This window comes from Cervus elaphus, chromosome 1 (assembly GCF_910594005.1).
Source record: "Cervus elaphus chromosome 1, mCerEla1.1, whole genome shotgun sequence".
NCBI lineage: Eukaryota > Metazoa > Chordata > Mammalia > Artiodactyla > Cervidae > Cervus > Cervus elaphus.
Genome location: NC_057815.1, coordinates 56,232,299 through 56,257,334, shown reverse-complemented (window position 1 = coordinate 56,257,334; position 25,036 = coordinate 56,232,299). Strand labels below are relative to the sequence as shown.

Here is a 25,036-nt window from a genome sequence, read left to right as displayed (position 1 = left end):
GTTATTTTTGAGCCAAGTAGGACAGTCTGCACAGATAGGATGTGGCAGCACCATCACCACATGCCCACAAAGTAGAAAGTCATTCTTCAAGTTTCATGGTAACTTAATTTCTAAAATAGGTCATCATCTTTAAAAAACCTCTGTGGCGATTTAGTTGCTAAGTTGTGTCTAACCTTTAAACCCCATGGACTGTAGCCCACCAGGTTCCTCTGTCCATGGGGTTTCCCAGGCAAGAATACTGGAGTGGGTTGCCATTTCCTTCTCCAAAAAAAACCTCTAACATCAGTGCAATTGTTTAAAGTCTTATGGTGTTCAGTTCCAGAGAAGTGATTTTCTAAACTGAAAGTGTGAAAGTGTTAGTTGCTTAGTCGTGTCCAACTCTTTACAACCGCATGGAGTGTAGCCTGCCAGTCTCCTCTGTCCATGGAATTCTCTAGGCAAGAATACTGGAGTGGGTAGCCATTCTTTTCTCCAGGGGATCGTCCCGACCCAGAGATCAAACCTGGGTCTCTCTCCTGCATTGCAGGCAGATTCTTTACCATCTGAGCCATTTTTTTCCCCACAAACTAGCATCATATGGATTCTGATGTCTCCCAAGGTGACTCAGATGATCTAACCCCTTCTTTTTCATTACTTTTGAAATTGAAAACGACTTTTACATTGTTTTTAGAACATATGTACCAATATATATATATATTTTTAAAAGCATTATTTTACATATATACTGTATTTTAATGGAGAAGGAAATGGCACTCTATTCCAGTACTCTTGCCTCAGGAATCCCATAGAAAGAGGAGCCTGGCGGGCTACAGTCCATGGAGTCGCAAAGAGTCGGACATGACTGAAGTGACTTAGCACATTATATTTCCAAAAATATTATTATATGTATATGTGTATATATAAATATAATATCATTTTTAAAATTTCAAAAATTTTAAATATTTAAAAAAATACACAGACACACTCACTGGAGTATGTCAAGGAACAGCTGCATACAATGGATCAATGTATGCTGCCCGCTTGTTTTCAGTTTACAATCTCTGGGTGCTGATTGTGCCCCCTTGTGGATCTCCTGTTGACTTCTTCCAGAGCTGCTGACTTCAGCCGCATAACAGAATTAACCCAACTGGCTCAGGATGAAAATAATGACCTGAGTCTGGAAACCCACATTTTATATTTTTTTTCCTGAAAATTGTAACTTCATCTACTTTATTTCTGTGTAAATACTTTAAATTGTACTTTTTGTTTCATCTAGATTGTCTTACAAGGACATGCAACAAGAGTAACTGCTAAATCTCAACAGAGTGGAGAGAAGGCCTTTCGATGTGGCTATGATGGATGTGGAAAATTGTATACAACAGCTCACCATCTGAAGGTATATACGAAAGAAGGCTGTGTCTAGTTATGAGGGTATCCAGGACATTAAACGCCAATTTGATATACTTGTAACATTCAGACACCATTGTTCTCCCCCACCTATCGAGATAAAATGATCATACTCATATACACACAAAAACCTATGCAGATTTTCGAAATAAACTCTTTCAGGACTAGGACTATGCTTTCTTCATCTTTGTCTCCCTAGTGTCCAGCATATGTTATAGCACATGATAGGTATTCTACATATTTGAATAAATTTTTCTCAGATGTGAAATTTATGTAATTATATGGGAGATGTGGATGTAATCACTCCGTTAACAGTGATTTGCTCAATCCAGCAAAAGTTGGTGTTGATTTGTCTTGTCAAATACATAGGCCAAGTATTTTGATTGAAGCTAAACACAATATACCATCACTCATAAAAAATAATAGTTAACTTTTATTGAATAACTTACAGTGTGTTAGGACGTGTGCATTTAGCATATTTGGAATAGCAGCCCCAGAGCCCATCTCTGCTGTCTATTAGTATGTAACTTTGACATGTTACTTGACCTCTTAGTACCTCATCTTCCTTATCTGTAATATTGGACCATAAAGATTATATACCTCCTTCAGCGAGTAGCTGTGAGAATTAAGTAAGTTAATTCTGTGTCTGTAAAGTACTGAAGAGTATGGCCTGGCACGTGGTAAAAGTTCAGTAAATATTGGGCATTATCATGAGTATTCATTTGTCACAGCAGCCCTCTGTGGTAGGTATTAGTATGCCCCTGTTTTACAGAGAGAACTTTGAGGCTGAGAGAAGGCAGATGCCACAGTCACATCACTAGTCAGTGGTGAAGCCTTGCTCCAGATCAAGGCCCCTGTAGCAGCAGCCTCCACACTCTTAACCTTATGTTGTATAGTGTTTCCTTGTACTTCTAGCTCTCAACAGGTACATGTTCCATACAAACACCTTTGAGCACTCTAGAAAAGCTCACACCTCCAGTATTCCAATCTCTTACTTAAAATGAGTACATCTTAATATACAGCATTTGGTCTATATTGAGAATTAGTAGTTTTTGAGAAAAGTTACCTTCTGTCTTTCAAAAATAATATACAAGCAACAATATAATTCAGCAGTTGGGGGCGAGGAGGAAGTCTTTGTGGAGACCATCTTCCTGCAGAGTGCCTCGAGGAAACACTCATGCTTTTGTTTTAATGACAGGTCCACGAGCGGTCACACACAGGAGACCGGCCTTACCAGTGTGAGCATGCAGGCTGTGGGAAAGCATTTGCAACAGGTAAAACCTTGAGCTTTGTTTCTTGGTTCCACTCGGGAGTCAAGCAGAGACAGGTCAGAGGAAGGAACTGACCGCCTGCCTTGGTCTGAATTAATGGGCATGCAGTGACTAGTTTTCCAGTCTCTCCCTTTCTGCCTTTTGTCCCATTTAGTCTGTTCTCTTTGTGTTTTCATTTTTCTCCTCAGACCTGTTTCTTTCTGCCTACTGTGTTCATATTTCACTCCACACACTTCTTTCTTTTAGCAAGAAACACAAACGCTGAGCATTAACACTGACTCAGAGCTTAACATTAGGACAGACTCTAGGAACCATGAAGATCTGGGGCTTAGCAGTGGGATGGGTCCTGCCCTGGGACACATGCAGCAGGGCCAGGACTGGTGCCAGGCCTCCTGACTTCCGCCCTGTTCTTCACTCCATGCCTCCATTCTGCTTTAAGATTTTGGAGTGTGAGCAATGCACATATAATAAGATGGGGACACTTTAAAAAAAGAAACACACAGTTTCTTCTAGTCAGAGATGAAACTGTTGAATTTTCAGCAGGACAGTCCTGAGCTAGCATGCTCTAATACCTGTTTAATAGTTATTCTGTTGTGTTTGCCTATTATTATATCCTTGGTGTTTACTGTATTTTTCAATAGCTTAATCTCAGTAGGCATGCTTACAGGAGTCTTGTATAATTAAATTTCTTTGAAATTTTTCTTAAAGGTTACGGATTAAAAAGTCATGTCAGAACTCATACAGGAGAAAAGCCATATCGGTGTTCAGAAGATAATTGTACCAAATCTTTCAAAACTTCAGGAGATCTACAAAAACATATCAGGACTCATACAGGTACTGGTGTGAAGAAATACTCTATCTAGGCCAGGAGTTCTTCATCTGCAGGGAGGGACTTGGGGACGTGGTTTCCAGAAGTGCTTCAGGGAGTCAGTATCAAGGGCTTCTCTTAAACTCATGAAACTCCATGTAGTTTGCCGTTTGTGCATATTCGTTTTTTCCAGGATGAGGGCCTGTAAGTTAGATTCTCAGTGGGTTCCGTGTTCCAAAACATTAGCAGTGGCCCTAGATTGCCAACCCTCTCAGTTTTTAGGAATTATCTGAGCAACAGGCTTAATTACCTAGGATTGTACGTCCACTTAGTCGCCCAGCTGAGACCAGCACCTAAGGCACCCGATTTCTTCCCAGTTTAGCATGGCTTCTCCTGCTTTAAGCTGCTTCTAAAAAAAGAAAAGAATCTGACGTCCTTACAGCCCCACAGAAAGAAAGGCTTGTTCCTTTCTTGTGATCATCTTTCCTACCCTTTAAATTCCTTCTCTCCTTTCCCTAAGGGGTACTTTGTTCAAATCTCCCTTCCCCTCCCCTCCTGTCCCTGTATTTGATTATTTGCGGATTGGTGTTGTAAAGGTAGTTATTTGCCTTGGATCAGAGTTGGAAGACTTTCAGAAACTGTTGATAAGAGATGCTATTATAAGCTGTTGACTAAGTAATATATTGATAGCACAAGGTCATTTAGTTTGAGATTTTACTGCAGATGTTTTAAACGTAATCTTATCACTTTGTCCCCAGATATTTCTAAGTATTCTGAGATAGTTTAGCAAGTTTTCATGGAGGTTCTTCTCATCAGCGTTTAACTTTTAGTTCAAATATGATTCCAAATCGGCTTTACAGTGTTCAAGAACAAAGCTGTAGGTCCCTGCTTCTATTTCATTCATGCTCTTATTGTTATATGAAATATAACAATAACAAGGTGTTTCTAAGCTCCTGAGAATAATATATTCAGTGAGTATTTTTAATGCATATTATGTATGAGGCACTAGATTTTAAAAAGACAAAAAATTTTTTTCTTTAAGTGTTATAGAATAAATAAAGGAGGAGATAAGCTTTTAGGGTATTCCAGGGCTATTCTAACTTAATCCTTATGCTTGACTCTGTTTTTCTTTTGTATTTCTTTGTGATATATAGTTCTTTGTCGCTTATCTCAGTTCATTTTTTAGTATATGCCTTTCTGGATGACTCCCGTCTTGGAAAGTCATGTAATCGGTGATGAGTTTTGAATACTATTCAGATTTTCCTGTGTAAATTTACGTTTGGAGTAGACAATGCTGTTTGCAGAAAAAAAGAAAACAAGAAAAACAAAGGGAAGCTCAATACGAAAAGGCTATAGAGTCTGATCATGAATGATCCTAAGCAGAATTGAAGGATAAGACATTTTAATTATCTGTATTTTTGCACCATTTAATGTATTTCCCTTTGTGTTTTCAGGAGAAAGGCCCTTTAAATGTCACTTTGAAGGCTGTGGTCGGTCTTTTACAACATCAAATATCAGAAAAGTGCATATTAGGACACATACAGGAGAAAGACCTTATTACTGCACAGAACCAGGATGTGGGAGGGCATTTGCCAGTGCAACCAATTATAAAAACCACGTGAGAATACACACAGGTAACGGTCTGTAGTTCTTGGTCTTCTGTCTTTCAAGGCTCAGTTTTTTAACTCCTGCCTCTCCCATAAACCATTTGCAGGAATCTCTTCCCCCCTTCCAGCCACAGCAGTGGATTACGTAACTTGAACAAACTTCACCTTAGCATTTATACATTATGCAATATTGTAATGTAATTATGCAGTTACATTTATGCAATAGTTATTGCATGTCTGCTGTGTGTTCCCCTGCTAGGCATCAGAAATGCAGAGATAGACAAAACATTGTCAAGGGCAGTTGATTTAGGGAGGGGTAATAGGCATAATTGTTGCAGAGTATCTATGTATATATTTTTTACCAGCTTTATTGAGATACAATTCATACACTATACAATTCATCCATTAAAGTATATGATTCATTGTTTTTTTAGTATATTCACGAGGTTGTACAACCATCACCACAATCCAATTTTTATAGATATTTTCCCCTGTTCTTTTTTTTTTTTTTTTTTTTTTTACTTTTTTGATGGTGCCATTTACCGCACAAAAGCTTGTAATTTGATGTTCTGCTTTGTGGTTGTATTTTTTTATAGTTGACGTATAGTTGATTTACAATTTTGTATTAGTTTCAGGTGGTTGTATTTTTGATGGGAATGGAGAGGAGAATGAGAGGATACATTAGTTTTATAAGAAATTTTTAATGCATTATTTTTATTACTCATATTAAGAGTAAACTTGTAATAATTCAAAATTAAAAGACATTTAGAATGGAGTGTTAGTTGTGTAAGATAGTATTTCTCAGGCTACATTCTACAGACCCCTGGATATCTCTGGAAATATTTTCAGGCATCTATAGCAATCCCTTTACTTTGAGAAAGGAACATTAATAAGTTTGGATACTGCTATGGATAGAGAGGAAGGAAGATTTAAAGAAAACTTACTTTTTTAGAAAAAAATTACTCTGTCAATGCTATAGAAAGACGTTAAAGGGAGATGAGGCCATAAGCAAGGAGATTGATTAAGGGCCATTAGAATATTTGAAGTGAGTGAGATGGAGAAGGATAAAAATGAAAGATATTGAAGAGATATCAGCAAAGGACCTGATGACCAACTTAGTCATGAGGAATGAGAAGAACTTGTCATTCTAGCTTGTGTGATAGGTTCAGTGATAATGCTAAGATGAAGAAGACCAGGTTGGGAAGGGAAGATAATAGTGTGGGTTTGCAATATACAGCTCTCTGGGTTTCCCTCACCACCTGAACTCTACCATCTGTATATTTGCTGTTATGGTTTATAAAATTTTTACTCATAATTTGATTCAAATTGAAACCCCACTGTAATGAATCCACTTGATACATGCATTTTTCTATAAAAGGAAAAGATTTTAAGTTGCATATGAATCTAAATGAGAGAACATAGAATACACTGCAGTCATGTTTCTGATGCAGTCATATCTTATACTCACATTGTATATTATACATTACTTTTTTTTATTATACATTATTGCCATCATCTTGCCTACATTATTTGTGTTTCCTAAGAAAGTAGAATATCCTGTGAAAACCTCAGAGGCCTGGAAAAGAAGGCTGTAGATTAGGAAAAAAAAATTGTCTTTTGCTAATATAATCTGCATTCCTTTCTATCTGTCTTTAAGATTTGTTGTTCAGTTGCTAAGTTGTGTCTGACTGTTTGCAATCCCTTGGACTGCAGCACTCCAGGCTCCCCTGACCTTCACTATCTCCCAAAGTTTGCTCAAATTCATGTCCATTGAGTCAGTGATGCTATTGAACCATTTCATCCTCTGCCGCCCCCTTCTCCTTTTCCCTTCAGTCTTTCCCAGCATCAGAGTCTTTTTCAATGAGTTGGCTCTTTGCATCACATGGCCAAATATTTTTAAGAGATTTCATTTTAAACTTACAGTACGTGTTTGTGGTGTAGAAAGAAAACAAAATTCCTGTTTGATACTATGCTATTATTGTGTATTACACACAAATTTATACATGCTACTGAGTTCAGAGTGTTAATAATTAGATAAATGGTGTTTTAAGTGCTTCATATTATGCAGACATTCTTGGTGGGTTAAGAGCCTTTTTGTAATATTTGGGGAAAATGGTTGGGGTTTTTAGATGAATTGGGAAAACTATTTTTCCCATCTAAAGTAATGGAATATAGACTCATTATCTGAAAGTTAGCCATTCAACATGTTTTATGGGCAAATTAGATTACAGTCAGAGGGATGCCTGCTTCCCAGGTGGCTCAGTGGGAAAGAATCCACCTGCAATGCAGGAGATGCTGGTTCAGTCCCTGATCGGGAAGATCCCCTCGAGAAGGACATGGCAAACCACTCCAATATTCTTGCCTGGGAAATCCCATGGAGGACCCCGGCGGGCTACAGTCCATGGGGTTGCAAAAGAGTCAGACACGACATAGCAACTAAACAACAACCACAAAGAGGGATGCCTACGTTAAGTTTGGCCATTATGATCTTTGGAATATGCAGGTAGAGTAGTGCTTTCAAATGTGGCTGTACATCGGATTCACCTTTTTAAAATAGACTGATTCCACAGATCCTGTCTGCAAAGATTCTGACATAGTTTTACTGAGGTGAGGCCCAGGTATCAGTATATATTAAAAATCCTCCAGGTCTTTTAAATGCATACATGGTTAAAAGTCACTAAAGTAAGGATATCCAGTGGTGGTTTAGTTGCTAAGTCGTATTCGACTCTTTCCACCCCATGGACTGTAGCCCGCAAGGCTCCTCTGTCCGTAGGATTTTCCAGACAAGAATGTTGGAGTAGGTTGCCATTTCCTCCTCCAGGGAATCTTTAAAACCCAGGGATCAAACCCGGGTCTCCTGCACTGCAGGCAGATTCTTTATCTATTGAGCTATCAGGGAAACCCCCTCAAGGATATCCAGTAGGTAGTTGTAAATGTTGTCCTGACCCAGGAAGTAGGTCTGGGTTGGAAGAAAAGATTGGCTGATGATTATCAAGTAGATAGTGCAATAAAAGCCCACATTATGTATAAGTGGAGCATAAGACTCAGCTGTGTAAAATGCGGTCCATTTTGGAAGGATGATCAGATGACCGACCCAGTTGAGACTGCAGCTAGCCATTAGGGAGCTCTAAAGTGCAACTCAGATCCATTTATATCTCCATGAAAAGATGTTCAACATCGCTGTCACCCAGGAAATGGTAATCAAAACCACAATGAGATATCACCTCGAGCCTGTCAGAATGGCTATTATCAAAAAAAAAGATAGTAACAAGTGTTGATAAGGTTGTGAAGAAAACGGAATCCTCTTGCACTGTTGGTAGAAATGTAAATTGGTACAGCCACTACAGAAAAGAGTTTGGAGTTTCCTCAGAAATGAAACAGAACTACCATACAATCCAGCAATTCCACTTCTGGGTATTTGAATGAAGCAACTAAGGCACTAACTTAAAAAGATATATACACCCTTGTGTTTATGACAGCATTATTTGCAATACCCAGGATATGAAAGCTACCTAAGTGTCCATTGATAGGTGAATGGGTAAGTGTGATACATTTACATACATACCTACAGTAGAGTATCAGCCGTAAAACAGAATGAAGTCTTGCCATTTGTGACAACATGGATGGACCTAGAGGGTATTATGCTAAGTGAGATGTCAGACAGAGGAAGACAAATACTGTATTATTTCACTTACATGTGGAACTTTAACAAACCAAATGAATAAACAAACATAAAGACAGATTCATAGATAAAGGAAACAAAACTGGTAGTTGTCAGAGGGCAGGGGATTGGTGGATGAATAAAATAGGTGAGGGAGATTAAGAGGTACAAACTTCCAATTATAAAATAAATGAGTTCTAGAATGTGCAGCATAGAGAATATAGTCAATAATATTGTAGTAACTTGGTATGTTGACAGACTTATCATGGTGATGATTTTGTAATACATAGTATTATTGAGTCACTATGTTATACACTTGAAACTAATGTAACATTGTAAGTCAGTTATACCTCAATTGTAAAAACTAGTGTTTCAAGACAAAACCAAAAAAATAAGGCCACCCCTGCTCCCCCCCCAATTTATTTATATCTTGACTGTGGTTTGGTGCCACTTAGTGGCAGTTACTGCTCAAGCCTGAATATGAATAGGGCTGGTTCTCTGAGTTGGAATTGCCTGACATTTTCCTTCCTGGTCTTGCCCTCATCATGTCTCCTCCACAACCATTCCCCAAGGTAAAAACTTCAACCCAACCTGTGGGCTGGGCAGAGGACAAGACACAATCTCAAATACTTAATGTCTAAGATGTATATTACAGATTACCTTAGTGATTTTACTATTTGTGGGTGGTTTTACTGTGTTTAGAACCACTATTTGAGGATAGCTTTACCATGTTTAGAACCGTGAAAAAGATGGAGTTACCCTCAGAAGGTGTAAAATGAGGACAGAGTAGGATATGCCTGTGTATACACACATAAGCACATTTTAGAGACTGAGTTCACACCAGTACCTCCAATTCCAGTTCATCCCACAGAGCTCTTTCTTTTCTTCTCACATTCCATGTTTGCATTTTCCTTCTTCCATAGTCAGAGCTCTCGCTTCCAACAGCATTTATACATTTATTCATTATTCAGTCTTTTATTATGTCTAAAATAGTTTCCAAGTTGTTTTGCCTCTCAAAATGTTAGTTGCTCAGTGGGGTCTCTTTGGGACCCCATGGACTGTAGCTTGCCAGGCTCCTCTGTCCATGGAATTTTCTAGACAAGAATACTGGAGTGAGTAGCCATCCCTTTATCCAGAAGATCTTCCCAACCTAGGGATCAAACCCTGGTCTCCCACATTGCAGGCAGATTCTTTATTGTCTGAGGCACCAAGGAAGCCCCATTTTGCCCATAGTACTACAATAAACAAGCCTACCAAGAAGACTTAAATATTTGTTTGTAGTTTTCCCTATTCCAGGGTAGTCCAAGATAGACTATTAGATACTGTGTATATGAGTTACTTTAGCTGCTTCTCCCTCACCCTGGCCCCCATACCTCTTTTAAGTGGTTAAAAGCATTCATTTAAACTATGATTAGGTTAATTTGTTCTAGTTTGCTTCCACCCACCCCACCCCCCTGCAGTGTTAGATTCCCTGCGGCACCACCCCCCACCCACGACATACAAACAGTGTCTAGATATTGTGATATTAAATAATTATTGGTAATTTTGTTCTTTGTAAAAAGCATCCATCTTTTATACAGTCAGAAATAACTTATGGATGAGATGGAATGTACATGGAGTTGTTTCAGAGGGGGCAAACATGTGGTGAATAATTGAAACTGTATTGGCCATGAATTGATAGTTGAAGCTAGATGATTGGTTTATTGCACTGTTTCTCTATACTTTTGTGTATGTTTGAAATTTTCTATAATGAAAAGTTCTAAAAATATGTACACTGCCTGTATTATTCTCAAACTGTTTCATGGGAAAAGAATTGCTTTGCATTGAATTGTTTTTAGTGAATATTTAATAGCTTTTGATTGGTTACAAGAAGTCAAGTGAAGTTAATATGAAATATGTGTCCAGACTATGTCTCATACACTCTTTAGAAAATGTTTCTTTTTTATCCTTATAAAACCCTTAGGGTAAGCTACATACATTATACTAATAATTGCACTTATTATTTTTATTATTATTTTTGGCTGTACCAAGTGGCTTGTGGGATCTTAGTTCCCAGACCAGGCATTGACCCCAGGGCCTCTGCAGTAAAAGTGTAGACTCCTAACTACTAGACCTCCAGGGCATTCCCTACATTTATTATTTTCATTATTAATATAGTATCACTGATGATATCTAGATTATCTAGTTATAAGTAACAACAACAGTTTCATCAATGCTTTTTTTTTTTTTTTTTGGCTGCTTTATGTGGCATGTAAGATCGTAGTTCTCCAACCAAGGATCGAACCCATGCCCCCTGCAGTATCACTGCCTAGTCGTAACCACTGGATTGCCTGGAAAGTCCTCATCAAAGCTTGTAGCTGGGCAGTAACTATCTCCATCCTTATTTTTCACATCTCTTGAAATTAAACAAAAAGTGGTATTCAAGTGTGGGGTATGACTCAGGGTGCAGACCACCTTTTGAGGCAAGTTGAAACCATAGTCAGAGAGTCTTTTCTTATACTGTGCCTTACAGCAGGATAGAAAGGGATTTGACAACTATGTATTTTTGCTACTAGTGGTTTCCCTCCCCCTTCATTCCCCGTCCATCTCCTAGAAGGTATGGAATGATTATGCCTTCATAACTGAAAATTGTTTTTTTTTTCCCGGTGCCATTCTTTTCTTAGGGGAAAAGCCATATGTTTGTACAGTCCCTGGGTGTGACAAAAGGTTTACAGAATATTCCAGTTTGTACAAACATCATGTTGTTCACACTCACTCCAAACCATACAACTGTAATCACTGTGGGAAGACATACAAGCAGATCTCCACACTGGCCATGCACAAACGAACAGCGCACAATGACACAGAGCCCATCGAGGAGGAGCAGGAAGCCTTCTTTGAGCCTCCCCCAGGTAAGGGTTTTTCCCAGTATTTTTATGTCTGTGTTTGAAAATCAACAGTTATGAGCATAATGTATGATTGAAAGCATTGTCTCTAACCATAAAGTTTCATTCAAATAGTCGCACAAAAATACCATTTACAACTGCAATAATTGCTATCAAAGTAAGGTACTTAATGCTCTGGAATGTATAAGAGGGGAAATTAACCTAGTCTCTAAGGTCAGAGATAACTCCCCTGAAGAAGTGATTTTTGGAGAGATCATGGGTTCACTCGGTGTACAGGCAGGGATGTGCAAGGTTTGGGGGGTGGGGTGGTAAACGGGGAGCAGAGGCAGGAGAATGTTCCAGATGGAGGGACCGGCACATGCAAAAAGCCCTGAGGTTGGAGAGAGCCAAGTAAATTGGAGAGACTGAAAGAAGCCTGGCCAGCATGGCATTTCTGCCTGGGAGGGTTGGTGTGAGGTGAGGCTGCACGGCAGGGCAGGGGCAGCTAGACTATTTGGGTGTATTAGAATGTTGGTCTTGATCAAGAGTGGTGAAGCATTCCCAAATAACTAACTCTTAGCTGATTCATGTCTATTCAGTAGTGTCGTGGGAGACAAAAACATATCATTTCAGTAAGGATAAACTCTTGAGAAAAATATCTTAGAGAATTAGATTCTATGATTTCAGTTAAATAACACAGCATAGTTAAATAGGTAAAATGAAATAGGTTTTTCTGAAACAGAACAAAACATATATATTGTCCTGTTTCATTGAGTAGTTCCTAAATGAAGTAAGTTTTAAAATTAAAACATTCTTACCCAATCTTATAGCTAATATTAAAGGATTGAAAAACATATAGGTAGGGGGAAAAAATGGTTGGAGAATAAGGAAAATAACAGATCATTCACTATCTACTCAAATAATTACCTGTAATTCTAATTTATCTTTTCAGATATTAGTCGTGTGATAGAAAATACGGAGAAGGAAATGGCAACCCACTCCAGTATTCTTGCCTAGAGAATCTCTTGGACAGAGGAGCCTGGTAGGCTGCTGTCCATAGGATTGCACAGAGTTGGACACGACTGACGTGACCTAGCATGCATGCATGCAATGGAGAAGGAAGTGGCAACCCACTCCCATATTCTTGGCTGGAGAATCCCAGGGACAGAGGAGTCTGGTGGGCTGCTGTCCATGGGGTCGCACAGAGTCGGACACGACTGACACGACATAGCAGTAGCAGCAGCATCAGTAAGAAAATAACATTTCCTTCACTCTTTTTTAAATATTTTGTCCATGTCACAAGGTTTGCAGGATCTTAGTTCCCTGACCAGGGGTTGAACCCAGGCTCCATCAGTGAAACCAAGTGCTAGCCACTGGACCATCAGGAACTTCCCAACAATTCCTTTACTCTCAAATGCTATGCTATTTTCTAGCCAAAGCACTGTAAGTGTGCTTGGTTAGATGTTAACATTTGCTGCTAAATCCTTGCAATTATGAAGTAGACTTTAATGATGTCAAACTTGGGTTTAAGACTGTTCCCTTTTTAATCTTCCTCAGTCTTCCTTAAATGTTAACATTTCAGATTGTCAGAATTTCTTGTGTTCTAGAAGATAACCTATGATATACATTTTATTTAAAAAAAATTAAACTAAGATTGTTTTTCCAAGAAAAAGAATGGGTTTGTGTTCCTTTTCTCCCATATGATCCCCTACGTTTTGAACCCCATTGGAGTAATGGTATAATAAGTATAATAAATGGCTGTGCGCGCATGCTAAGTCATATCAGTTGTGTCTGATTCTTTGCGACCCTATGGACTGTAGCCTGCAGGAATCCTCTGTCCATGGGATTCTCCAGGCAAGAATACTGGAGTGGGTTGCCATGCCCTTCTCCAGGGGATTGTCCTGACCCAGGGATCGAACCTGCATCTCTTATGTCTTCTGCATTGGCAGGCGGGTTCTTTACCACTAGCGCCACCTCAGAAGCTCATCTGCCTGTGTCTTGTGTGTGTGCTCAGTCGTGTCTGACTCTTTGCGACCGTTTGGACTGTAGACCACTAGGCTCCTCTGTTCATGGGATTTTGCAGGCAAGAATACTGGAGTGAGTTGCCATTTCCTCCTCCAGGGAATCTTCCCAACCCAGAGATCAAACCCACATCTCCTGCATTGGCAGGTGGATTCTTTACCACTGAACCACCTTGGAAGCCATGGAACAGAACAAAAAGAAATGGAATAATGAGTGTCATAGGAATTACACCATGATGACCATAGCCGTATGAGTGCAGGCATCAACCATAACTTTGAGAAGTACTCTTAAATTAGCGTATAAAGTCCTTTGAATTAAAAAAAAAATTACCCTTTTTCTGGCCTCATGAGATGTGGAAAGCAATAGAATAGAGGGATAAGGAATCTTACTGGTTGCCAAGTATGGCAGTAATGGACAGTTGAAATTGCTGTTTACTTGCTGATTTTTTGTGAAATAAAAAGTTGGGTGGGAGTTCCTGTTCAGTCACTTATGAAATTATTAACCTTACCCCAGATAATACTGTCTTTACACAGTGATGTCATTGTGTACTGATGACTTGTAATCAGTCACTCATTAAAGAGTAAGTAACTTAGTACATTGTGTTTACACACCATTCTGGTTTTGGGGTTAATATTTATGAAGATTGTCCTATCATTTTTAACAGCTTCTTAAGTGACTGCAAGAACTTGGCTCATATTTGCCGTGTTAGAAGGGTTACTTGCTAGTTAGTCTCCCTGTGCAGTTCCCCCACTCCTCACCCCAACACACATGGACAGTGTTGTATAATTATGCCAGCTAAGGGAGTAAGCAAGGTCTCTCAAAATTAGAATAGTTACTCTTTATGTGGGAAAGTTTAGTTCCGTCTGCTTGGATTTGGTTTGGCTTTGCAAAAGAGCAGGCGGAGAGATCAACAGGAGGTGTTAGAAATCATTTTCATGATTTAGAATTCAGTACATATGCCCTTTCATTTTTGTCAGTTTCTCCATAATAATTAAAATATTCTCTCTGTTTTCTAAACAGCTTGGTAGGTTGATCAAATAAATGATTCATTTGTTTTAAACAGGTCAAGGTGAAGATGTTCTTAAAGGGTCCCAGATCACGTATGTTACAGGTGTAGAAGGGGATGACGTTGTATCTACACAAGTAGCCACAGTAACCCAGTCTGGGTTGAGTCAACAGGTTACACTCATATCCCAGGACGGGACTCAGCATGTAAGTACCCACCAAAAGCCAGACACATTAAATAATATTTCTCTGAGCCTGGGCTTGAAAGGTAGGTTGGGTCCCAGTTGAGGAAAGCCTTGAATTGGGGCACAAAGTTTAGAGTTTAGCTTGTGAACAGTGCTAGATCTCCTGAAGAAAGAGAGTCTTTCTTGCTGAAAGAGACTACATGCAAGGAGGTCCGTAAAGGAGAAGGTTTGTCACTCTGTAGAATTCAGGTGGTGTTATGGGTATCTTTCAAAGGTAAGGTGATGAAGGTCAGAAACACAGTGAAAAGTAACGGGTCCACGTGAAACTTGGGATAGATTGGGTGGCTAATTAGATCCAGGAGATAAGATTGAGAAATGAGCAGAGGTTTGGCTGAGGTGACGAGGACATCATTAAAAGATCTGAGCAAGTCAGTGATGGGTAAACCTGTAGAATTTCCAGGGTGTGACTTTCTCCCTACTTGGAATCATGGGAGTTCACTTAACTAGCTTCACAATTAATAAATAGGAAGCTGTCTTGACTTCCCTAGGAAAAGCGATATAAGAGTTGTTGTTCAACAGTCAAACTTGTCATTGTTTCCTATATGCCACTATCCTAAAATAATTCAGACTTGTTGTCTTAATACCTGTGGAAATAGATGCATGAGGTTCTTTATCCTCCAATACTGCCTCTTCCATGGAGAACTTTCTTTTTACCCATCTCTTTCAGAACTTTACCTCCCATGATTAATCTGCCCTTTGAATCGATAACTCTTAATGTTATCGATAGCCAGTGTCAGCTAGAAGCAGAGTGTATTCAGGATAGAAACATACAGAGCACTTGGACCATCCCATTCATCCCTTTCCTCCTCACTTTTGACATCACTAATTCTACACAGTACTCTTTGTCCACTAATTGGCATATAAGATTAAACAAATTTACTAACAGTTTTATTCTGGACAGATAGGGCATCACTGGGGATTTGAGCAGGGAGCATAATGAAATTTGTTTGTTTTTTAGCAAGGTGACAAGGTAGAGGATGATTAGGGAAGGGTTAGATATCTAGAAAGAAGTTGTATTATTGCCAAAAATTAGATGAGAGAAAAATAGAAATCTAAACTGGCAGTAGAGATGGAGAGGAGGAAAACATATTTAAGAAATACTGTTTTTCTGATGATCTCTTTCTGAAAGAGTTTATTCCATTGTAAAATGCTTATCTGCTCCCAGAGTAGACTTATACAAGACTTGCATGTGTGCATGCTCAATCATGTCTGACTCTTTGCATCCCCATGGACTGCAGCCTGCTAGGCTTCTCTGTCCATGGAATTTTCCAGGCAAGAATACTGGCCTGGGTTGCCGTTTCCTCCTCCAGAGGATCTTCCTGACCCAGGAATCAAACCTGCATCTCCTGCATTGGCAGGCGGATTCTTTACCACCGAGCCACCTGGGAATCCATGGGAGGCTTAGGCCCAGTCCTTAATAAAATTGACCAGAGAAAGCAAGAAACATTGCTTGACTTTAAAATGCATTGTGTTACAGGTCAACATATCTCAAGCTGACATGCAGGCCATTGGCAACACCATTACAATGGTAACACAGGATGGAACGCCCATCACAGTACCTGCTCATGATGCAGTCATTTCCTCAGCAGGAACACATTCTGTTGCTATGGTTACTGCGGAGGGTACAGAAGGGCAGCAGGTAATTGCTTTTTTCTTTTATCTCAATCAGTACACATATCAATATCAAAATTGTTAGTCATAGATGTATGGTGTGATATTGTGCATGCTAAGTCACTTCAGTTTGTGTGTGCCTCTTTGCAACGCTATTGACTGTAACCCGCCATGCTCGTCTGTCCATGGGATTCTCCAGGCAAGAATGTCCTCCAGGGCTCAAACCCATGTCTCTTACATCTTCCACATTGGCAGACAGTTCTTTACCACTCACGTTCCCTGGGAAGTCCAGTGGTTAAGCACATAAACCTCAGATTGAATTTCAGTTTTAAAGCTTCTTAGCAACACAGTCCTCTGAGTCTCAGTTTTTTTTCATGTGTAAAATAGGATTGACTTTTGCATATCCCCGTAACAGCCCCTGGGGTCACAAGAGTACACGCGCACACACAATCATCTTCCCCCACCCTTTATATGGTAGTAAACACTATACTGTTTTTCACCTCCTTGTTTGTTTTTTTTAATCTTAATAATACATCTAGGACATCTTTCTCTTTCTTTATATAGGGAATTTTCCTATTCCTTCTTTTTATTTTGGTAATTCTGGTGGCGCCACATGGTTTGTAGGATCTTAGTTGCCAAGCAGGGATTGAACCTGGGCGCGAGAAGTGAAAGTGAAGAGTCCTAACCACTGGATTGCCAGGGAATTCTCTCATTCTTTTTCTAAACTATATCATATTCCACTGTATGGACATGCCATAATTTATTTAAAGTCTTTTGCTGTTTCAGACAACACACAATCTTGTGCACATGGGATTTTTATGTGTGTGAATATATCTGCTACTAGATAAATCCCTAGAGTAAAACTGCTGGCCAAAAAGACATACACATTTGTAATTGTGATAAGCATTGCCAAACTTCCTTTCTTAGGGTTGTACACATCTACATTCCTATCTGTAGCCTTTGAGAGTGCCTCCTCCCCTTTTGATGGTCAGCACAGTGGTACCAAATCTTACATATCTCTTTGTAGTTTTATTTTTCATTTATCTTAAATGATTTTGGTTAGTACATTTAAAAACTGTTGTTATGGGGTCTTCCCTGGTGGTCCAGTGGCTAGTACTCTGTGCTCCCAACAAAGAGGGACCCTGGTTGGGGAACTAGATCCCACATGCTACAACTTAAAGATTGGGAATGCCATAACTGAAAAAAAAAAAAGATCCTGCATGCTGCAGCTAAGACCGAGCACAGCCAAATAAATCAATAAATAATGTTGAAGACATTACAACAACACACGCACACAAAAACTTGCTGTGCTGTGCTGAAGACAATGCTGAGTTTCACTGCAGCTCCTGTACCCTGTTCAGTGAAAGGGTCTGTCAAAATTCATAGCTATTATTCTTCCTAAATTCATTTATAGATTCAGTACTATCACAATCAAAATTTTAGAAGGCATTTTTGAAGATATATATAACCCAATTCCAGTATTTATATGAAAATGCAAAGGACCTAAAAAGAACATGCAAAGTCCTGAAAAAAAGAACAAAGTTGAAAGTCTTCTGCACCTTGAAATACAGGAATCGGAATCATAAAGCTTCTAGAAGAAAAGTGAATGTTTTTGTAACCTTAGGATAAAAATTTCATAGACAGGATAGAAAATGCACTAACAATAAAATTTTTTCTTTTTGGATAAAGTGGACTTCTTCAAAATTACTTCTGCTTACCAAAAACAATGATAGACAGAGTGTCTGATGAACTATGGATGGAGGTGTTTGACACTGTACAGGAGACAGGAATCAAGACCATCCCCAAGAAAAAGAAATGCAAAAAAGCAAAATGATGGTCTGAGGAGGCCTTATAAATAACTGTGAAAAGAAGAGAAGTGAAAAGCAAAGGAGAAAAGGAAAGATATACCCATTTGAATGCAGAGTTCCAAAGAATAGCAAGGAGAGATAAGAAAGCCTTCCTCACTGATCAGTGCAAAGAAATAGAGGAAAACAATAGAATGGGAAAGACTAGAGAGCTCTTCAAGAATATTAGAGATACCTAGGGAACATTTCAGGCAAAGATGGGCTCAATAAAGGACAGAAATGGTATGGACCTAACAGAAGCAGAAGATATTAAGAAGAGGTAGCAAGAATACACAGAAGAACTGTACATAGAAGAACTGTACAAAAAAGATCTTCATGACCCAGATAATCATAATGGTGTGATCACTCACACTCACCTAGAGTCAGACATGCTGGAATGTGACATCAAGTGGGCCTTAGGAAGCATCACTACTATGAACAAAGCTAGTGGAGGTGATGGAATTCCAGTTGAACTATTTCAAATCCTAAAAGATGATGCTGTGAAAGTGCTGCACTCAATATGCCAGCAAATTTGGAAAACTCAGCAGTGGCCACAGGACTGGAAAAGGTCAGTTTTCATTCCAGTCCCTAAGAAAGGCAATGCCAAAGAATGCTCAAACTACTGCACAATTGCACTCATCTCACACACTAGTAAAGTAATGCTCAAAATTCTCCAAGCCAGGCTTCAGCCATATGTGAACCATGAACCAGATGTTCAAGCTGGTTTTAGAAAAGGCAGAGGAACCAGAGATCAAATTGCCAACATCTGCTGGATCATCAAAAAAGCAAGAGAGTTTCAAAAAAGATCTGTTTCTGCTTTATTGACTATGTCAAAGCCTTTAACTGTGTGGATCACAATAAACTGTGGAAAATTCTGAAGGAGATGGGAATACCAAACCACCTGACCTGCCTCTTGAGAAACCTGTATGCAGGTCAGGAAGCAACAGTTAGAACTAGACATGGAACAACAGACTGGCTCCAAATAGGAAAAGGAGTACGTCAAGGCTGTATATTGTCACTCTCCTTATTTAACTTATATGCAGAGGACATCATGAGAAACGCTGGGCTGGAGGAAACACAAGCTGGAATCAAGATTGCCGGAAGAAATATCAATAACCTCAGATATGCAGATGACACCACCCTTATGGCAGAAAGTGAAGAAGAACTAAAGAGCCTCTTGATGAAAGTGAAAGAGGAGAGTGAAAAAGTTGGCTTAAAGCTCAACATTCAGAAAACTAAGATCATGGCATCTGGTCCCATCACTTCATGGCAAATAGATGGGGAAACAGTGGAAACAGTGACAGACTTTATTTCTGGGGGCTCTAAAATCACTGCAGATGGTGACTGCAGCCATGAAATTAAAAGATGCTTACTCCTTGGAAGGAAAATTGTGACCAACCAAGACAGCATATTAAAAAGCAGAGACATTACTTTGTCCATAAAGGTTTGTCTAGTCAAGGCTATGGTTTTTCCAGTAGTCATGTATGGATGTGAGAGTTGGACTATAAAGAAAGCTGAGCACCAAAGAATTGATGCTTTTGAACTGTGGTGTTGGAGAAGACTCTTGAGAGTCCCTTGGACTGCAAGGAGATCAAACTAGTCCATCCTAAAGCATATCAGTCCTGAGTGTTCATTGGAAGGACTGATGTTGAAGCTGAAACTCCAATACTTTGGCCACCAGATGTGAAGAACTGACTCATTTGAAAAGACCCTGATGCTAGGAAAGATTGAGGGCGGGAGGAGAAGGGGATGACAGAGGATGAGATGTTTGGATGGCATCACCGACTCAATGGACATGGGTTTGGGTAGACTTCAGCAATTAGTGATGGACAGGGAGGCCTGGCATGCTGCAGTTCATGGGGTTGCAAAGAGTCAGACATGACTGAGTGATTGAACTGAACTGAACTAAAGACACATATAGGAAAAGATTAGGTAAGCCCTGAACTGGAAAAAAAATGTTCATACTTTATCTGATAGTGGACTTGTATTGTGAATAATATGAACAATTCATTAAAAATGAGCAAAATAAATAAAGATTATAAATGAGCAAATCATTTGCTTGCTTATTTGATCAGATCCCTCACAAAAGAAGATACATCAAAGGCAGTAACATGAAAAAGTACTCAACATCTTTAGTCATCAAATAAATACGAGTTGAAATCACAAAGATACCATTTCAGACACAGGGAAGTGGCTAAAATAAAAAAGACTAATAGAAACAAACACTGGCAAAAATGAAGCAACTAGGACATTAACACTCTAGTGAGAGTGTAAAATAATACAACCAGGAGGGGGGATCGGGATGGGGAATACATGTAAATCCATGGCTGATTCATGTCAATGTATGGCAAAAACCACTACAGTATTGTAATTAGCCTCCAACTAATAAAATTAAATGGGAAAAAAAAATAATACAACCAGTTTGGAGAACTCTTTGGCAGTTTCTCATAAAGTCAAACATACCTCTGCTCTATGACTCAACAATTCCATCTAGAATACATACCATATGATTCCACTTAAATGAATGAAATCCAGGAACACACAAGACAAATCCATGATGGTAGAAATCAGAAAGTGCTGCTTGGGCTCAGGCAGGAAATTGATGGAATGCAATATGAAGAAACTGTTCAACATCTTGTTTTAAGTGGCTGTTTCACGGTTGTATCTGTTAAAACTGAACATAACACCCAAGATTCATGCATTTTTGTTGTTTGCTAATTATTCCTTATGCCAAAACAAATAAAAAAATGTAACCGCTAGGCTGTGTTTTGCAATGGTCCCACCTAATCGCTTTGCAGTCATGTCCATGGCTCTAAGATTCCTGGATGGGTTTATAGCCCAGCTTGAGTAAATATACCTGGTATGAGTTACAATTGCAGGTCTAGAAAGATAGTGATCCTAAATTAAACATTCTTATGTAGCTTATCTGCAGCCTGTGGGCCAGAAAATTTCTCAAGAGAGAAGGCTTTGAGGGCTAGAATGAAGCCAGGCAGCTTCCAGCGACTCGGGATATCACAGCAGGGGGTTTCACTGGCGGACCTGCTGCTGCGCTGACTCCTGCTGTAACTACGTGTAGGCCCCTGGGCAAGGTTGGCCATCCACTGGGTTGTTTGCACACCCCACCCCCACCGCCGTGAATTATCTGTAACACTTAAATAACTATTTCTTTTCATACATGGGAAGAAAGTAGTCAGTCCTTCCCTAAGTCTGTGTGTGTGTGTGTGTAACTAAGGTAATTGTATTTCTCAGACTTATTTTTCCAGGTGCCTCTGGAAGCCTGGTTAGCAGGTATATAGACTGAAGAGTCAATGCTTTCTATCTATTTTAGTTAATTTCAGATTACAGAAGTAGTCTGCATTCTCAGTGGAATAAAATAAGAGAGTCTAGAAATAAATCCTCACATATATATCAATTATGTTTTGACAATCAGAATTTGACCATTCAGTGGGAAAGGTCTTTTCAGCAAATGCTGAGAAACCTGAATATATCCCCATGCATAAAAAAAAAAAAAAAAAGTTGGACCCTTACCTTATACCATATATATAAAAATTAGCTCAAAATGGATTTAAGAGTGAAAACTATGAAACACTTAGAATAAAACAGGCAAAAGTATTCATGATCTTATTTCTTATGTATGACACCAGAAACACAGGCAGTGAAAGAAAAAAAAAATTGGATTAGATTAGTGCTTACATATGACACCAAAATTATAGGAGATGAAAGAAAAAAATAAATTGAACTTCTTAAAAATTAAAAACACTTGATAGTTCCCTGGTAGCCTAGTGGTTAGGATTCTAGCCGTTCACTGCCATGGCCTGGGTTCAGTCTCCGGTCAGGGAACTGAGAATCCTAGAAGCTGCGAGGCACAGCCAAAAAAAACAAAAAAATTTAAAATCACTTGCGCATCAAAAACCACTACCAAGAAAGTGAAAAAACAGTCTATAGAATGAGAGAAAATATTTGCAAGTCACATATCTGCTAAGGAATTAATATCTAGAATATATTTTAAAATAATAAAAATAATATTACAAAGGGAAAAATAGACTATATAAAGAATTCCTATAACTCATCAAGAAAAAAAACAAGCAACCGAATTTAAAAATGAGCAAGGAACTTGAATAGACATTTCTCCAAGAAGATTTACAGATGGTCATTTAGCACATGGAAAGGTATCCAACATCATTCGTCATTCAGTTCAGTTCAGTCACTCAGTCGTGTCCAACTCTTTGCAACCCCATGAATTGCAGCACGCCAGGCCTCTCTGTCCATCACCAACTCCCGGAGTTTACTCAAACTCATGTCCACCGAGTTGGTGATGCCATCCAGCCCATCTCATCCTCTGTCGTCCCCTTCTCCTCCTGCCCCCAATCCCTCCCAGCATCAGGGTCTTCTCCAATGAGTCAACTCTTCACATGAGGTGACCAAAGTATTAGAGTTTCAGCTTCAGCATCAGTCCTTCCAATGAACACCCAGAACTGATCTCCTTGGACTGGTTGGATGTCCTTGCAGTCTAAGGGACTCTCAAGAGTCTTCTCCAATACCACAGTTCAAAAACATCAATTTTTCGGTGCTTAGCTTTCTTCACAGTCCAGCTCTCACATCCATACATTCATCATTAGGAAAATACAAATCAAAATCATAGTGAGACCCCACTTCACCCCCATTAGGTTCACTTTTATCCAAAAACAGAAAATAACAAATTTGGGGACAATATAAAGAAATTGAAACTCTTGTGCGTTGCTCATGGGAATGTAGCTCCTATGGAAATCAACATGGCAGTTCTTAAAAAGTTGAGCATAGATTTACATGTGATCCGGTAATTCCACTTAAAGGTATGTACGCAAAAGAATTTGAAAATAAAGACAAACTAAAAATCAGCTATAATCCCTTGAAGTTAAAATAACTAGTCTCAACATTTAGGACTATTCATCTTGTTTTCTGTGTATATGCATGTGTGAACAAAGTTAGGATTATAATACAATTTTGTATGTTTGTCATCCACTTAACACTATATCCTGAGCACTTTCTCATATCAATTAAATGTTCTTTTAAAAGGATTTTTAATATTTATAAAATAATCCATCAAATGGATATACTATAGGGCTTCCCCGGTAGCTCAGCAGTAAAGAATCTGCCTGCAGTGCAGGATATACCATCATGTATTAACGCATTCCACATACACAGATTATTCTGCAAGGCTCTGATTATTTTCATGGGAAACAAATTCTAGACGTGGAATTATTAGATTAATGGTATGAACTATTTTAACTTTCTTCTAAAAAGAATATTGCCAAATTCTTTCCTGGAGAGCTTTAATAATTATGCCATGGATCTAAAAGTATTCTTATTTCACTGTACTCTTGGTAGCATTGAGGATTTTGTTTTTTACATTTGCATTATTCACAAGCAAGAGATAAGTTATATTTTTACTTTAACTTTTCTATTAGTGAGGTTGAACATGTTTTTCATATTAGCCTGCAATTGTTTTTTTCTTCATTGAAGTAAGATTTATATACAGTGAAATGCATAGATTTTTTTTTTCCCCACATCATGTGGTTTGCAGGATCTTAGTTCCCCAACCAAGGATCACACCTGGGCTCCTGGCAGTTTAAAGCACAGAATCCTAATCACCAGACCACCACCTGCACAGATCTTAAGTTTACAGTTTAGTGAGTTGTTAATACACACCCATCCCATGCCAAACAAGACCTAGAACTTTTCTATCACCCCAGAACGTTCTCTTAGGACACCGTCCAGTCAGTCTCCACCAAGTTGTTCTGATTGTATTATCTTGTCTATTCTTGAATTTTGCATGGTGAAGCCAGAGTATGAACTGTCTTGTTTTGTGTTTTTTTCTTTAACATAACATTTTGGAGATTTATCCATGTTATTGTTTATAACATGAGTTCCTTCATTTTTCTTGCTAAGCAGTATTCTGTGGTTAGGAATGTATCACAATTTGTTGATAGATTCCCCCCTTGATGAACAAATATTTGGGATGCTTCCAGTTTTTTTTTTCTATTATGAATTAAGATGGTGGTAAAAATTCTAGTACAAGTTTATTTGTAGACACATATTCTCATTCTCTGATTAATAACCTGTTAGTGGAATTGCTGAGTCATAGGGTAGAGTTATATTTAACTTTATATGAAAGTGTCAAGCAGTTCTTTAAAGTGGTTTGACCCCACTCACACTCCCACTCACAATAGTTCTATTTGTTTCATATCATCAACATTTTGAGTTGTTGCTATTTAAAAGTTTAGCCATTCTAGTGGATGTGAAATGGTATATCATTGTGGTTTTAATTTGCACGTAGGTTGTTTAATTTCTTGAAAGAGAAAATGTTAGTTGCTCAGTCATGTTCGACTCTGCGAGGTTAGACTGTAGCCTGCCGGGCTTCTCTGTCCATGGATTCTCCAGGCAAGGATACTGGAGTGGGTAGCCATTTCCTTCTCCAGGGGATCTTCCTGACCCAGGGATTGAACCTAGGTCTCCCACATTGTGGGCAGATTCTTTACCATCTGAGCCACCAGGGAAGCCCTGATAATTTCTTAATATCTGGTACTTTTCTAGATACCTGTTTTTCTTGATTTTTAATTTAAGTCTGTTATGGTCAGAGAACCTATTCTGTAAGATATTATTATTTTGAAATTTGAGACTTGTTTTCCCTTTGTCTTTCATTGATTTCCTATTGTATTTCATATGTATTTGA

At 38.8% G+C, this 25,036-nt stretch overlaps 1 protein-coding gene across 3 annotated transcripts in view; it reads left to right on the top strand.

Moving 5' to 3' along the window:
• ZNF143 (zinc finger protein 143) overlaps positions 1–25,036 on the top strand; it is a 61,129-nt gene that overhangs the window by 30,203 nt on the left and 5,890 nt on the right. For all 3 annotated transcript variants that reach the window (XM_043903389.1, XM_043903409.1, XM_043903399.1), the window contains exons 8-14: positions 1,256–1,375; positions 2,585–2,660; positions 3,366–3,491; positions 4,920–5,099; positions 11,397–11,624; positions 14,683–14,831; positions 16,347–16,508. In XM_043903389.1, the coding sequence (XP_043759324.1) occupies positions 1,256–1,375; positions 2,585–2,660; positions 3,366–3,491; positions 4,920–5,099; positions 11,397–11,624; positions 14,683–14,831; positions 16,347–16,508 (1,041 nt within the window). The remainder of the gene's footprint in view (positions 1–1,255; positions 1,376–2,584; positions 2,661–3,365; positions 3,492–4,919; positions 5,100–11,396; positions 11,625–14,682; positions 14,832–16,346; positions 16,509–25,036) is intronic.